Source organism: Montipora foliosa, chromosome 4, assembly GCF_036669935.1.
Source record: "Montipora foliosa isolate CH-2021 chromosome 4, ASM3666993v2, whole genome shotgun sequence".
Classification (NCBI taxonomy): domain Eukaryota; kingdom Metazoa; phylum Cnidaria; class Anthozoa; order Scleractinia; family Acroporidae; genus Montipora; species Montipora foliosa.
The window spans coordinates 41,910,753-41,925,972 of NC_090872.1; the positions used below are offsets into that span (position 1 = coordinate 41,910,753).

At 40.2% G+C, this 15,220-nt stretch overlaps 1 protein-coding gene across 2 annotated transcripts in view; it reads left to right on the forward strand.

The window, feature by feature from the left end:
* The window catches only part of LOC138000820 (tyrosine-protein kinase BTK-like), a 173,915-nt gene that overhangs the window by 55,364 nt on the left and 103,331 nt on the right, over positions 1-15,220 (forward strand). For both annotated transcript variants that reach the window (XM_068847478.1, XM_068847479.1), the window contains 2 exons: positions 7,888-7,955; positions 11,361-11,489. In XM_068847478.1, the coding sequence (XP_068703579.1) occupies positions 7,888-7,955; positions 11,361-11,489 (197 nt within the window). The remainder of the gene's footprint in view (positions 1-7,887; positions 7,956-11,360; positions 11,490-15,220) is intronic.

Here is a 15,220-nt window from a genome sequence, read left to right on the forward strand (position 1 = left end):
TAATGGCCTGTGACTTGTGACCTGTGTTTTGTACCTGCCCCTAACCATGTGCTCTGACAGGAGTTCACAAGCTTTACTATTAAAGGGGTACCCAGTCAGTTGTTTATGGGCTTTATCCTCTCAGAAACCCATACCCCATCAACCTTGCCCGACATGCGAGGGCAATCTTACTTGTAGCTGTGTAGCCCAGATAGTAGTGGAGCACTTCAAAGGTGCTCAGAGGCAAGGGGCCAACCCCGTGCAAGAAAAATGCAAGAACGTGAGGCGAGAGTCCACGAAACTGGCACCATGGTTGACAATGTGGCAAAATTGAAGAAAATCCTTACACAACCCATTAGCCTGTGGGACATCGCTGGCAAAGGTATCTACAACAGCTGCAAATACCATACCACCAAGGTGGAAACCTGTAGAGCTCATCGTCTACAATGGCCACGCTTGGTCCAAAAACTTCCACTTCCCTCAAATCAGAGTGGTCTGCTTTTACGAATGGGACGTCTGGAAGGCCATCTGGGAAGCCACATGATATAAGCCCAAAACGGTCTGGCTTCTTAGAGGGCAACAAGACAAGAAGCTGACAGTTGACTACTTCATGCTCAGAGATGGTCGCATGTACCGCACGAGCGAGCACCACAAGAGACTCCAGGAGGTCTGTAAAACCGCCGGTGACTACTCCCTCGCCAACTGAGCCATTGGGGAAAACCACACGGCCAGCATCGTTGCCAGAGAATGCAACGGCTGAAAACCAACTCCATCCAGCCTTCTTCTAGATGTCCAGAAGGCCTGTGGTGGAGCACAACCACAGTGGGCTCTGGAACTTGATGGTGGTACAACATGAGGGAAGTTGTCAGCATCAACATTTAAGCCTGTTACCCCGCCAGCTTCCAAGGCTGTGGTGAAGCTGCCCCATGGTTTCAGTGCCTCAGCCACCCAAGCCACCACATAACCAAAGCCTCAATCAACTACCCTCTTCTCAGACATGGGCACCCGCTTTGCTGAGGTCCATGCTGGGGAGTTTGCAGAAAACTCCCATCGTCCCATCATCCCCGCCTAGTCTGGCAAGCATTTTGCAGAGAACGGTTGGCCCCCAACACAAATTCTCGCCTTTCTTGATAAGTGTGGCCTCTTGACAAGCCCTAAGGTATGCGGAGCCATCACATCTTTCGAGAATCAAACCAAGGTCTGGCTCCCAGATCAAAACCAGGGGTGCGGCATCAAAAGGCTAGTGACAGACAAAGGCGTGCTGGACTTCCTCTTGCAAGACACTCATCAAAGTGGCACTTTGGTTGCCCCCACCTGACTGTGCTAACATAATACCATGGGAGCCAGCCCCAGCTCCTCTCAATACTTTAGAGATTTCCCCCAAAGGAGGCTGTCCGGGTAGCCACAGTGAGTGAGTGACTCAATATACATCTAAGCTTTGCAACTGTGGGGAAAAACTGTGTGTGAGCTGCCTTAAAGGTGAGCTGCACCTTACCCCAGTAGATGTAGGCCAGTGGTGCAACAAGGACAAGCAGCTGTACAAACTGCCAAAATCCCAAGTATATTGGTCAGGAAAAGGACCTCTCCCCTTGCACTATGCCATGCTATGATGACCCGCTGATTCGGCATCAGCTTAGCTACCTCAACATCAGCAGAGGCAGTGGGAAATCAACGAGAGATACCCAACTGTTTAGGGCAGCAGATCCCCTTTTGCTCACACTGACCAATCCTCTAGCCAAAGATACACAGAAAAAGAAAGGGGCCCAGACCAACCATGGCTTTATCAGGTGGAATAGGGAGATGGAGTGGACACCAGAAAGAATCAGGAGAAAGTTTATCCCCAGTGTCATCATCTAGGATGAGGTTTATACTGTCCCCTGCCACCTTTTGGAAATGTTTTTAGACTAGCTTGACCACCCCTTCCCCCTATTCAGTGTTGCATAGAGAATGTTGTTTTTCCAGGAATCCCGAAACTTTTCACACAATCAAAATTGACACGGGGGAGGGGGGTTCTAAGATGCTTTGGTGTTGTGATCTTTTTGGCAGGGATTGAAGTCCTCAATGATGTTGTTGGTGTCACGATCGAGGCAGCTATCCAGACAGATGACTGGTGTCTTGGTTATGGGCTCACAATCCACAGCTCACAGGGCCTCACCATCCACGACCTGGAGAAAGTCTGGATCATCGACGATTTTCTCCAGTGGTCCAACCTAGCCTACCTTCCGGTGTCCCTGTTGGAGTTCATACATCAGCTCGAGCGGGTTACCGGCCCCACAGAACATAAAGTCAAGCTAATACTAAACTTATGGCCCTCAAAATTACAAATAAAAAAGAAGAGAAAATACAGAATTCAAATATCTAAAAACAATGCTACTAAATCTATAAATGCTAATAAATATGAAGTTAAATTAACCCATTGACGAGTTAAGTCTTAAGGTGTTAGACAGAGTAAACTACTAAGTATGGCCGGTTTAGGGGTAAATGGGTTCAATTAAGGTGATTCCTTAGTAATAGAAGTTGTCGTAAGATTTTCTTTAAACTTTCCTCGATTGTTCCCTACATTATGGTGACTCGAAATATGCAATTAAATAAATAGGTCACCAAGCTCGTTCGCGAGATATAACTTGCTCAAGTTACTCATTTAATCATTGCGACTTCATCTATCAAGGACAAGTTTGTTCTATCGGTTCAGGCTACGTTTTGCAGGAACAGGAAGCACAGCTTTGACTTAATTCTTAAAATAACAAAACAGGTGAATTGTATTGCTCAAAAGGAATAATTTAATGTTTGTTCTATGGCACAGGCACACGTCCTTAACAGGCACTGACTACAAATATTCCTCGGGTGCGTGATCTCGAGGAGACAATTTTGTGTCCATGAGTGATGCCTACGAATCCTTTTTTTCCTGTAACTTTTTTTTCTGACGTTAATTTTTTAATTTTTTTTTACAGCATAAAGAGGATGAGTAAGAGAATAAAATTATGCCAAAAAAAAGATAGGTCACCAACCTCGTTTATGAGGAAACAGAAAGCAAACCATGCTCGACCCCTCGACAACACTTCTCTCCGATAGCAAAGTTTCACTTGCACTGTTGGACTGAAATGTTCTTTATCATCATCAAAGCTATCACTCGACTTTTTGTTTTGCGAGAGTCTAAAAGGTTTCTTGTTTTGCTCTTTACTGCTGTGCTCTGAAAATGGCCATTCTTCTTTCTAGAGAGGTTTCCGGCACGAAAGGTCGCCATTTTGAATTGTTTTTGGCCACGTTCGATATATTAATATTCGCACATGGCTACATTGTTTAGTTTAGAAATATCCGTTGAGACTTGTGAGACAAAGAAAACAGAACTGAGCCGTGAAATGTGACCATAAAGCCTCTTAGCCATGCCTTAATACGAACGTGGCCTACGCTGTGTTATGCGCAGAACAGGATGCGCAGTGCAATACTAGGGAATCACCTTAATATCAAGCTAAATACTAAAGTGATTTCAACTAAGCTGTTCCTTGAAAAGTACATTAAATAAACTCTTCTTAAATACAGAGAATTGTTACATCTTAATTCTAAAGATAACTTATTTCCAAGTTTACAAGCTCTTATCAAGAAGGACTTTCCACCCTCTGTCTCACGTATATACTTAGGCCAAAGTAAGTTAGATTTAGCATACCCAGTATTTTTAGAATGGACTTGATTATTAACAGTAAAATGTTTGATTAAATATTTGGGTAAGGTAACTAGAGAACAACTGCTCATCTTATTTTCTTCATTAAAAGGAATCCATTTTAACTAGTTTTTAAATAATTGTATACAATTAGATGGCGAATCTCTATCGGCAAAGTAACCCTAGCCGCCCTTTTTTGCAGCTTCAATACTCTGCTCAAAGATTCTTTATAACAACGTGACCAGATAACACTAGCATAGGTTATTATAGGATGAATTATCAAATTATAATATAACAGTCTTTGGCTAAGAGGCACATAACTCTGATTTTTCTGAGCAGCATTATACGTTGAGAAAGCTTACAAGTTTTATCAACATGTTGACTAAACGAGAAGTGACTATCAATAGCCAAACCCAACGGAGTAGCACGAGAAACATTGCTCACTAGTTCATGATCACTGAGCGTCACTGATGGTTGAAAATCCAATTTGGATTCAAGTCTCTTGTCAGTCATGATCATTACATTTTGTCTTGTCTATGTTAATGGGAAGTTTTTTTTGACACAGCCCAGTTTGGGATTTCAGCTACAGAATTATAAAGGTCACATTCAAGTGTATGCATCGACTTATAGTCAGCAGAGCAGGTTGATCACATCCTGTGGCTCAAGGAATCCCAGGGCAACCTCTGCACAGCATGCAACATTACAGAACAACAATACCGAACACCAATGCATGAGGGGAGCTTTGCTCCTTCAAATCAACAGGCCATCCAGGCACAACAGAGCAGCTTTTTGACAGCACCCATAAATTCACACCCAGGGTTGACCTGGAGAAGCTTTGGCCACCTGGGAGGGCCTTGCTTGTAGATGCAAGAAAAGAGCTTCAGCAACCTCTTTGGTCTCTTTTGTGGCCAGAGGCTTGGCCTCCTTTTGGCCTGAGGCCATGTCGACCATGGTGAGGGCATATGTTTTGCGTCAGACCTTGTCACATGAAGAAATAGGAGGTCAGCTTGGTGGACATTGTTTGTGTTGGTGAAGAGCACCCGGGCAATTGAGATCCGAGTCAGAAGAATGCCACGTTTTTTGTGAAAAACTCTCTGGGCTTAATTGCCTTAATTTTCGTATTAAAATAGAAATAGACAAAGATCATGGCAAAAAATCCATGCACATAGATCGTGTTTACCGTTACCATCCAGTTGTTTTCTCTGACACTGGGTTAAATATAAAAGCTTTTGTATACAATGTCACTCTGACTGGCCGCAGAAAAAACATCTTTGTAGTCTAAATCTTGCCTTTGGTTCCGGTGCCTATTGTTCCTGTCGTGCCTATCATGTCTTATTGTTCTCAGAGCTGTCGTGATCGTGCCTGAGCCTTTTGTGCCCACGTTTTTCCCAAAGAAGACATCCATGAAAATTGAGTTTACTATCTGATCTCTTAGATATAAACGTTCACTGCGATTACTGAAAGAAAACACTGAGACATGACTTTCAATTCATTACTTTTATTTTTGTTTTTTGTTTTTTTTTTTGCATCAAATGAAGTTACAGCAAATGTTATAAACACATTGGTTTTTGGCGAAAAATCAGGGTATGAAAGGAACAATTTAAAGGGCTTGATGTATGAAATATGCAAATATTAATAACTAAGGCACAAAAGGAACGAGTGGCTCAATGGGCATGATCGGGGAACGGAAAAACACAAGGCACGAAGTGTGCACTATTTGGATCCCTGTTCATAGGGCACAAAAGGCATGATACACCTTCTTTGTTACGCCATTAAGTGCGGATTTTTTAGCTTTTTTAAAAATATGTACTTTGTGCTGATAAAGTTAATGTGCCTTTAACTTGCAAAGACCAAAAGTTTTGTCTTCTGTCAAAACATATTTGGACTAATCACAAACTAAGTGGGCATCTGTGCACAATAAATCGTAATGGAACTTGAGTAAGTAATAGAATATCACATTGATAAGCAACATCGTGCACAAGGCCTTGCCCCAAATCTGAGTGCAAATGTGCCACCGCCTACATATGCGAGTTCAACAGTCTTTTGCTGACTGCTTGGCGTGTAAACGTCGCAGAGTCGGGCTTGTCGTGGTGGGAAGTTGGTTGGCTTGTGTTAGTTTGTTTGTAGAGTTTCAACCCGTATCCCATGTTGGTAAAGTTTTCACTTGCAGCTTCCTTCACCCTGTTGTTGGTCGTCACAAAGTGACAATCACTGTGTGATAGTTGCCCCAATCACCGAACATGGGCTGGGAGCATATTTTTTGCCAGCTGCTGACTCACAAACGTGCTCTCGTCAAGAAGAGGCTTCATGACTTGCCTGGCTATGCTGTAGTATTCAGAGGATTTTGATAAAGAGAAAAAGGAAATGGCTTGAGAGGCTCTGGCAATTTTACAGTCTTTAGTCTGATTGTGAAGGCTATGTGTCAATGTTAAGTTTACAAGAACATACTATTTTCATAGAACAAATTCCTATTCAATTTCAAATGCTGCGAACTAGTCTATTTGAGATCTCCTTGGTCAGGTTTTAGTGAAATATTTCACCGTTGTCCAGAAGTAAAACTATGATAATATTTTGTCTCCCTCCTTGGCTATTGATTTTGTTCTTTCTTCGGTGATAAAAGTAGGAAAATTTGTTGTGAGCTTGATCAAGCCAACGGTTTAGATGCTGTTTTTGATCACTGCACCATGTGTGGTCAACTGATTGTCTTTGGTTGTTTTGCTTGATGAACTCCAGAGTATTGTCAGCTCTGCTGCCCTACAAGTATTACTGCTTGATCTCTATGCTCGTGAAGTGTCGGGATGGATGTTGTGCAGTTCACATCCTCAAGTACTGTGTATGTTGTGCCCCAGGGATCTGTGATTGGTACATTATTGTATTCAATGTACACCTCCCCACTTAGTGACGTTGCTGGATGGCATTACCATAATTTCCGGGCGGTTACCCGCATCGGTCATTTTTTGCAATAACAAGAAAGAAATTTCAACAGATTACCTGCACTAGCAGATAACCCGCACCCAAAAACAAAGAAATTCGTGAACTCACAAACGTATCTGCACGAGCGATAACATTGAGCTTATACTCAAAAGTAAAACTCTAACGTCCGCGTTTAACACTGGCATTTTGACTCAAAATTGTTCATGGCTACACTTATCGTAAATGATTGAAGGGCATATTTCTCATTCAGTCAATTACCTTTTTATAACGTTTTGAATCAAATAAAAACTTCAACCATTGTTTTTGTTAACAAAATGTCCTTTAGGGTGAAATTGATAAGTTTTCACACCTATTGTTTTTGATCTTCCATTGAATGATACCGCTTGTAAAAATCCGTTCTAAAAAATATCGATATCTGAGGATCTACTGACTCTAAGAAATCGCTTGAAACGGGAAAATACTCTTTACCTTTAGGCAGTGCTTGCTAGGAATATTTTACTGATGCGCCAAATGTTCTGGTGTTTTAAAATTTTTGTCCGTGAATGTTTGTTTACACTCGTGCGACAATCACCTCTTATTAATTATGTGGGCGGTAGAGGCGCCATGAAATGAACATTTCGGCATCAGTTTTTTTGTGTGAATTATTTTAAAGCCTGCTTTTTCACATTTTTATTCTTTTGTTTTGAGTTTATTATTCCAGTTGGTGAATCCTATTTTATTTTCAACTAAACAAAGAAAGAAGCTCGCTGCTGTGAAATTAGCAAAGTATGAAAGTAATATTGCACGCGTGATAAACGATAGGCAATTAAAGCGGAATAAAAAAGGCAATCTACAGTTTTTAGGAACAGTTTCATTAATGACTTTTATATTTTTTCCCTACTTACGGTTTTAAAACTATACCGGAAGATTTAAAAATCATCACATTTCCCGCACCTTCCTGTAACCTGCACCAAGAACTGTTTGTGGAAAAATTAACACAGTACCCGCTGGTAATCACCCGGAAATTACGGTAGATGTTCTTCCACCTCTCTACTGATGACACTCAGCTGTATATTGCATTCAAGATGTCATCTCTCCAGGAAATGAACCAGAGCAAATCCAAATCGTGTATAGGATATCAACATGTGGTATCCAACAAGCTCAAGCTAAGTCTTCTCGCTTTCTCTATTGCTGCTGCTGAATTCTGGAACAATTTGTAAATCTGTTGGCTCCATTGACAATTTTAAACCAGAACTTTAAACTTAAATTCCCTTTTTACCTCTGTAACAACATTGTTTTACACCTGAGTTAAACTCTACTAATTTTAATTGTTTAAGGTGGAGGTTACATGCGAAGTTCTTCAGGATTCATAGCATCTCAGCCATTGCCACCAATTCCCTCTGCTGTAAGTAATACTGTTCTCTTTGTTATGTTATTGTTGTTGTTATTATTATTATGACAGTTATACACATCTGGATGCCAGATAAAAAAAAACCACAACAGCTAGGCGGAGAACTGTAGGTAGCTCTGTGTATAAATTATTATCATTATCATCATCATCATCATTATTAAGAGAGATACAGTCAACACCTGCATATAAGAACACTTTTTTGCAGGTTTAAGGCTGGTTGTGTTCTTATTTGAGGAGTGCTTATATAGTAAGAAATCAGCCTGAAAGTGTTCTTAAAATGTTCTTGAAATTGTTTTCAGAAATACCTCAAATTATATATTACTAGAGGTTTAAGGACGTTCTGGCCAAAATCTTCCTACAGTGAGATTTTCTTCATTTCTCTAGGTCATAAAGTATTTACTCTAAAAATGAAAAAAAAATTGTTTCGGAGAAAATGGCAGTGGAAAATGCCTTAATTTCGAGATATTGGTCATAATAGCAAGATGTAGCATCATCTGCTCATCCATCGAAAATCATAAAAATAATGTTTCAGTGCATAGGTTTTTAGGAGTGGGATTTTTAGATAATTGCATGCCACTCGGGATGTCGTAAACAGTAGAGTTCATCCTCGACGAGCATTTTCGTAAGCTCTATCCATTGCAACCGATACCAGAATTCGATGGCACGTGGAAAGAAAACGTTAAAAAAAGATAACTTCTTACGGTGCGGATTTTTTCATTTCCTCATATTTTGTAGATATTAAGTAAAGTAAGTGATTCATGATTAAAAAAATTGGAGTCACCGATGATCTAAACAAGTAAAATCAATGTGATTTTGCAAAGCTCTTAGAAAATTTCATTTGTCACGTTTTTGCGTCACCTGTTGGGGAAGGACTGGAACCCAAGAGAGGATCGATAGTTGAAGGGATGAAAGGCTTTCACCTCGAAAAAAACTTTCTCAAACTTTTAAGCAGCTGTCATCTTCATTTGGTTAGTGTTTTGTACAATGTCTCTCCATTGCCGTCAGGTTCATCTTATGGAGTGTGGTTTTTGTGAAATTTAATTGCTGGTTGTTTCCACACAGGTCCGCACTATTGAAGCGGACGAGGATGAAAATACTGCTCAATTTTCACAAAAGTAAAGGAAAAGAACTTCAAGAACATGCATTCATTTTGAGCTTTAGTTCGTAGGGTAATAAACACATTAAAAAAAAACAGCCCCATTACATTTACGCAATGGTTTCTCCACAAGTTTTCCAAATTTTCAGCGACTACTCGATCAGCTACCTTTTCCAGAGCTAGTTTACAGCATACATCTTTGATATTGGACATCCATGGTTTGATCAATAATTGACACCTGTCAAAACAAGGTATCCACTGACCAGTTTCACATGACCATATTGTGGGCTCAAGCTTAGAGCTCACCGAGGTCAGCTGTTTTTTTTTTTTTAAGTTGACTGCTGACCAAGTACTGGTTTTCGATTGGATTGTAATAGCTCATACTTGGTGGGAAAAGTTACTCAAGAAATTCTTTCCTTGGGCACTAAACCGTTTGTTATTTTTACGGATGCATTAGTTAAAGTGGATGGGTATTTTTGAATAGTGGTTTAATTGGTTTTTCCTTTGTTCAGGAATGAAACTCGAATTTTTATTGTCAACTGGAATTAAATAACAGTTATCTATACTACTTTAGACACAAAGATAAAAATTGAATTGTTTGTTTGTTTTGCTTTAAAATGCGAGTGAACAAGTGCTTTTTTAATCTGTTTGCCCAACTAATTTTCAATTTGCCTCAACAGTGACAAGAAAATTTTGCCCTTATATTATAAACACGTAATCGCAATGAGTTCTTGTAAAATTAGGGGGAAATTTCACTAGCTTGTGTTTTCAGAAGTTTGTTTAAAGCACCTTTTTTTTTTTCGTTTACTGTGGAATGTGTTTCCTGATATTGGGTCGGTCGGTCGAATTGATTCATGCGATGTCAGTTTTTAGTGTAAAATTTACCATGGAATTCACTAGTTAGGCAATGAATTTTTGTGCAGAGGAAAGAAAAGAAAATGATTTAATTATTAAAGCAGCAACTGGAAACATCAAAGCGTGGACAATTTGAAACCTTTTATTTTCACTAACCCTACAGGCAGGAAGATTAAATAACCAGGGAGCTCTGCTTTTAGGCTTGGCTTAATCTATATATTAGATTTTTTTGTTTGTAATGGTCCTGAACACCATAGTAATTTGATACAAGTTACATGTATTGTTTCCTTATCCTATAATAAATTAGTAATAATAAATTACAAATTTATATTGCGCAGTTTCCATGGCAAGATGATCAACTGCGCATTACAACAATACATGGAATAAAATAACAAATAATAAATACTAATTACATCATGTGTTGTATAAAATATTAAAAGCCAAGCTAACTAAGAATAAAAATCCTCACTAAAAAGATACGTCTTTAAAAGTTTTTTAAAAGTGTCAACAGATTTGGCCATTCTAATATCTGAAGGTAAATCGTTCCAAAGTGTTGCCGCCGAAGCAACGAAAGCACGGTCGCCCAGGGTTGTTAAAGTTTTAAAATTCGGATGAGAGTCGTTAGATCGCAGTCCACATCTTGAATTTAAAGGCTTAATTTTGACAAGATTGTTGATATAGGACGGTGCTAATTTGCGAATGGCTTTGTCCTAATACCCTTTCCCTTTGTATTGAGAACATGTTACCTATCAGGCCGAATTTGTTCTTATTTATATGGTGCTTTATTGGCCAAATTTCAGCCTGATGTTCTTAATCCACCTGTTCATATATGTGGGTGTTTACTGTTACAGTATCACACCGACCAGCTAAGGCCAGTGGAGGGTTTGTGGCAACCAGCTACCTGCCAGGAAAGTCACTGTCAGGCACATGTGCTCAGTGGGACGAGCAGATTGTGAAGCAAAGTTAAGATATCTGCCTTGTCTTGTCTTTGCTTGCCCCACAACCAGCAGGGAGGGAAGCGAATCTCAATCTTATATATTTTATGTCTGGGGTATAGGTAGCTCAAGTACGTTACCTTAGTTAGTTGTTGACAGAGTGGTCCAAATTAGGGAGAAACTGTTAGTCTGTTCTTTTAAAACAGCTGGTATTTCATTTGTGCACTCACTTTATAGGAGTTGTCCAAAACACACAAACTGAGTTGGGTTAGCAATTTGGTGAAGGCAACTTGACAAGCAGAAGTCAGGTTCGCGCACAATTAAAGACCAATATTTTACAACTTATCTCTACTGTTCTGATGGATTTTCAACAGCAAGATATTATCACTAGCAATTTGAGACCCAACTCAGCTTATGTGTCTTGGACATGAACAAATAGCAATAGATCTATTGGACTTACTGCATCCATCCTTATTTTTTTTATATTGCTCTGTGTAATGGTTTTTCCCAAAGGGTCAAGCAGCTGTGACACCTGTACCCCAAAAGGAAACTGTAAAAGACCCAGAAAAGCAAGCAGCTGAAACCGTAGTGGCCATATATGACTACTGTGGTGCAGAAGAGGGTGACTTGTCTATTGTCAAGGTTTGAATTGAGTTCACTCTGCAGTAATATCACCATGACTCTTCCCAAAGGGACCTTTTTCTACCATAAAAATGAGGTCATCCTCGTCTTTTACTTTATCTTTCTGTTCATCGTGACAATAAGTAACATTCTGAGGGCTTTAAGCCACAGCTACATGAGTGATTGTTGCTCACGCTAGTGATGTGATTTTTCAAATTTTGCTGTGTCGCCACTGGCAACACGACAGCTGAAAAAACCGGAGGAAAAAATTTCTCGTAATTTTTTTCTGCAATTTTTTCAGCTGTCACATCGCCAGTTCAAAGGTGGCTACACTTGCAATTTTCATCGCACGCTCGCGACACGATAAAATTTGGAAAAATAGCATCACCGGCGCGAGCAAAAAACTCGCTTGTGAAGCCACGGCTTCATAGTCCAGGCATTATGTGGGAGGACCTGTAACTAATTGCAAAGAAGCTTTCTCATCATTGACCAGATAGAAATATACTATACATGGACATACTAAAAGTCCCTAAAGATCCAAGCATGGGAACACCATTAAACAGGACCAACAAAATAAGTCCGGTTTTCCTATAGCATGAAAATGAGGCTGTCAACCGGAAGTTGCCCTTTAGTGTTTTTTGTTGCTATAATTCGAGCCCTTTCTTCAAGCTAAGAATCTAATTTTAAGACCAATGATTTTAGGGCGTTAAAAATGAAAGACCTTTCCACAAAATATATTTAAATTATTAAAGTTTATTTAGCCGGCAATGAGATCTTTTTTGGCCGAAACATTACGAGACATAAATGCTTAAGACGCACGACGAGAAAAGTCCTATGTCATCACCAGAAAGCTACCCCTTTATTCAATTCTACATGTGCTCCATATACAATGTATTTATAGCTGAGCTCCGCGCGCATGCGCAGAGCACCATAACTAAGAAAATATGGCAACCCATTGATGCAAGAAGTTTTGGTTTTATAGCCATGATGTCATCGACCGTCCGTACCTCCACTCCTCCGTGTATGCTAATGTGATCAGTAACACGCTAGTTTACTGCATACATCTTTGATATTGGACATCCATGCTATGGTCAATTGACACCTGTCAAATCAAGGTATCCGCTGACCAGTATCACGTGACCATATTGTGAGCTCAAAATCAGAGCTCATTGAGGTCAGCTGTTTTTCTGAAGCTGACCGCTAACCAGGTACTGGTTTTCCATTGGATTGCAGGCTCAACCCAGGTTAACTCACCCACTGTAAACATAAACCAGGCTTTTCTTGCCCTTTCTGTGGCTCGACGTGGCTACACGGCAATAGTACATCAAGTATAGTTCTTAACAGTCAATGCTTTTTGTGTTCAGGTGGAAAACACTTAAGGAAATATTTTCTGCATTTTTCACTGGTTTCAATCCAGTTTGACATATCATGATAGCTGTTGTCCACACTGATAGCGATGCAGTTATTCAAGGCAAGCAATGAAGGGATATAAACATAAAGCTGAGTGTTTATTTTTAATTTGTTTCGTGATTCATGCAATATCGGATTTTCGTGTGAAATTTCATTAGTGAGGCAATGAATTTTGATATAGAAGGAAGCAAAGAACAGAAACGGAAACCGGAAACACCAAAACGTGGACAATTCGAAAGCCTTTTTTTTTACTAACCATACAGGCAGTAAGAATAAAATTATAACCAGGGAGCTGTGCTTTTAGGCTTGGCTAAATCTATATAGTAAGAAACATGCTCGGTTCAGTTCAGTTCAGTTTAGTTCTGTTCAGTTTTAGCCATGAAATGTCTGTCGTTGGGGGTAGGCCTTCCCCATTGTCCTCCAGTGGTCTACGTTTTGCGCGACACTGTGCCAATGTTTTACAAAACTATCCAAGTTGTCCCTCCGTGGTCTCCCTCGGTTCCTTGTGTGTCCCGGGAATGTAATGTGGGTTGTCCAATGGTTGTCTGTTCTAGCCACATAACCAGCCCAATTCCTTTTCAGTTTACTTATTGTTTCCATGATATCTTGTACTTTGGTTTTTTTTTTTTCTCAGATCCATTCAGCTGTTTTACGATATCTCGCCACATGATGTTTAAATTATCATGATTCTTTCATGGGCTTTCTGCATAGTTCCGAGTTTTAAGGTTTGTTTTTTGGTAAGATTCCAGGTTTCTGATCCATAGGTGAGTGCTGGTAAAATGCACTGGTCAAACATGACGTTTAAGAATGATCGCAATGTCTTTGTTTCTGAAGATCGCACTTCCATGGCGGAAAGCTTGCCATCCAAGGGTGAAACGATGTTTGATCTCTTGTTCCTTTGAAGCAGAATCCATGGAAACTCATTGACCAAGATGTACATGTAATGATTCACTCCTTTGAGTTTCATTACTATTGATGGTGGTGTGTTTGTCTACGTCCTCAGTGAACTCATTGTACATAAACTTTTTGGCTTCCTTGGTTGAGCTGTAGCATTTCTTGGAGTTTTTCAATATTGTTGGCAAACCATAGATCACTAGGGTATTCACCATTGATTTTGATTCCCTTCATTTCCCAACGTTGTTTGCGAAAGACCTTTTTGAAGCAGGCAATGATCAGTTTGTGAACTCTGATGTAGGATTTGGTGTATTTGTTGTAGAACGTTAACTTACACTGGTTTGACCCCTTGCCCCTTAAGTGCATTTATGACATCTGCGATCTCGAAGTCGAAGGCTTTGCTGTAATCAACCAGGCACTTGACCAGATGAATTTTGTACTCTTTGCCTTTTTTGATTGGTTGGTTAACAACATGGAGATGGTCAGTTGTGGAAAAGCCCTTGTGAAAGCCGGCTTAATTGTTCTCTTGGTTCATTCCTGTCTAGCATTCTGGACCAGTGGTAATTCGCTAAGTGATGACTTTGGTGAAAAGTTTGTAGTTGTTGTTTAAAAGGCTTGTTGGACGATAGTTGGAAATAAACATACTAGCTTTTCGAATCTTCACTTTTGTAGTCCACATTGTTCAAAGAATTTGTGCATGAAGATCCTTTGCATTGGCCACAGGCTGGGAAATATTGCATACCATTCTTGCAACAATTGCACCTCATACTGCTACAGTCAGACGAAAAGGTGCATCTGATTAACTGGAGAAGCAATTCTAGGGCAGGCGGCAAATCCGTTGCAACTGGAAATACTTGAGAATTACGGTAGTGACTTTCCACCCCTAGTCCTCCATTGACGTGACTGCACCTTCTCCCTGCCGCTGCTTTCAAATTTAAATTACCTGTAGGTAGACACCTAGGCTGTGAAATTGGGCCTCTGCTGCTGTTGGGGGCAGATTCTGTGGCTCGATATGAGACATCTTGGTTGCAAGTTATCTGAGAGAGTTAAGACCTACCCCTGGTTTACCACTGAAAATTGATACAAGTGCTTTTTCACCTGCAGTGACAATGTCAGAAACAGCAGAATGACAGCTGAAGATGTTAGCTTGCTCTTTGAAGTATGGTACATTCTCAAGTTTCAGGGCTGTTGCCTTGCCAACTCCATAGAGGCGCGACATTGTGTCGCATCCGGTGATGGCATGAAGAAAAAGGAGATTTCTGTAAACTTCTTACCCAGCTGTTCTTTGACTTTTTTCATGTGCCAGATGCGTGCACCTCTCACATTTACCGTTGGCTCTGGTCTAAAATAGAGGTCACATCCACGTTCAGAAGCATGATAACGCAGAAGGACTTGCAAATCTGTGTCATCCCCAACTAGAACCATGGTATTCATTCTGGCAGACTCAG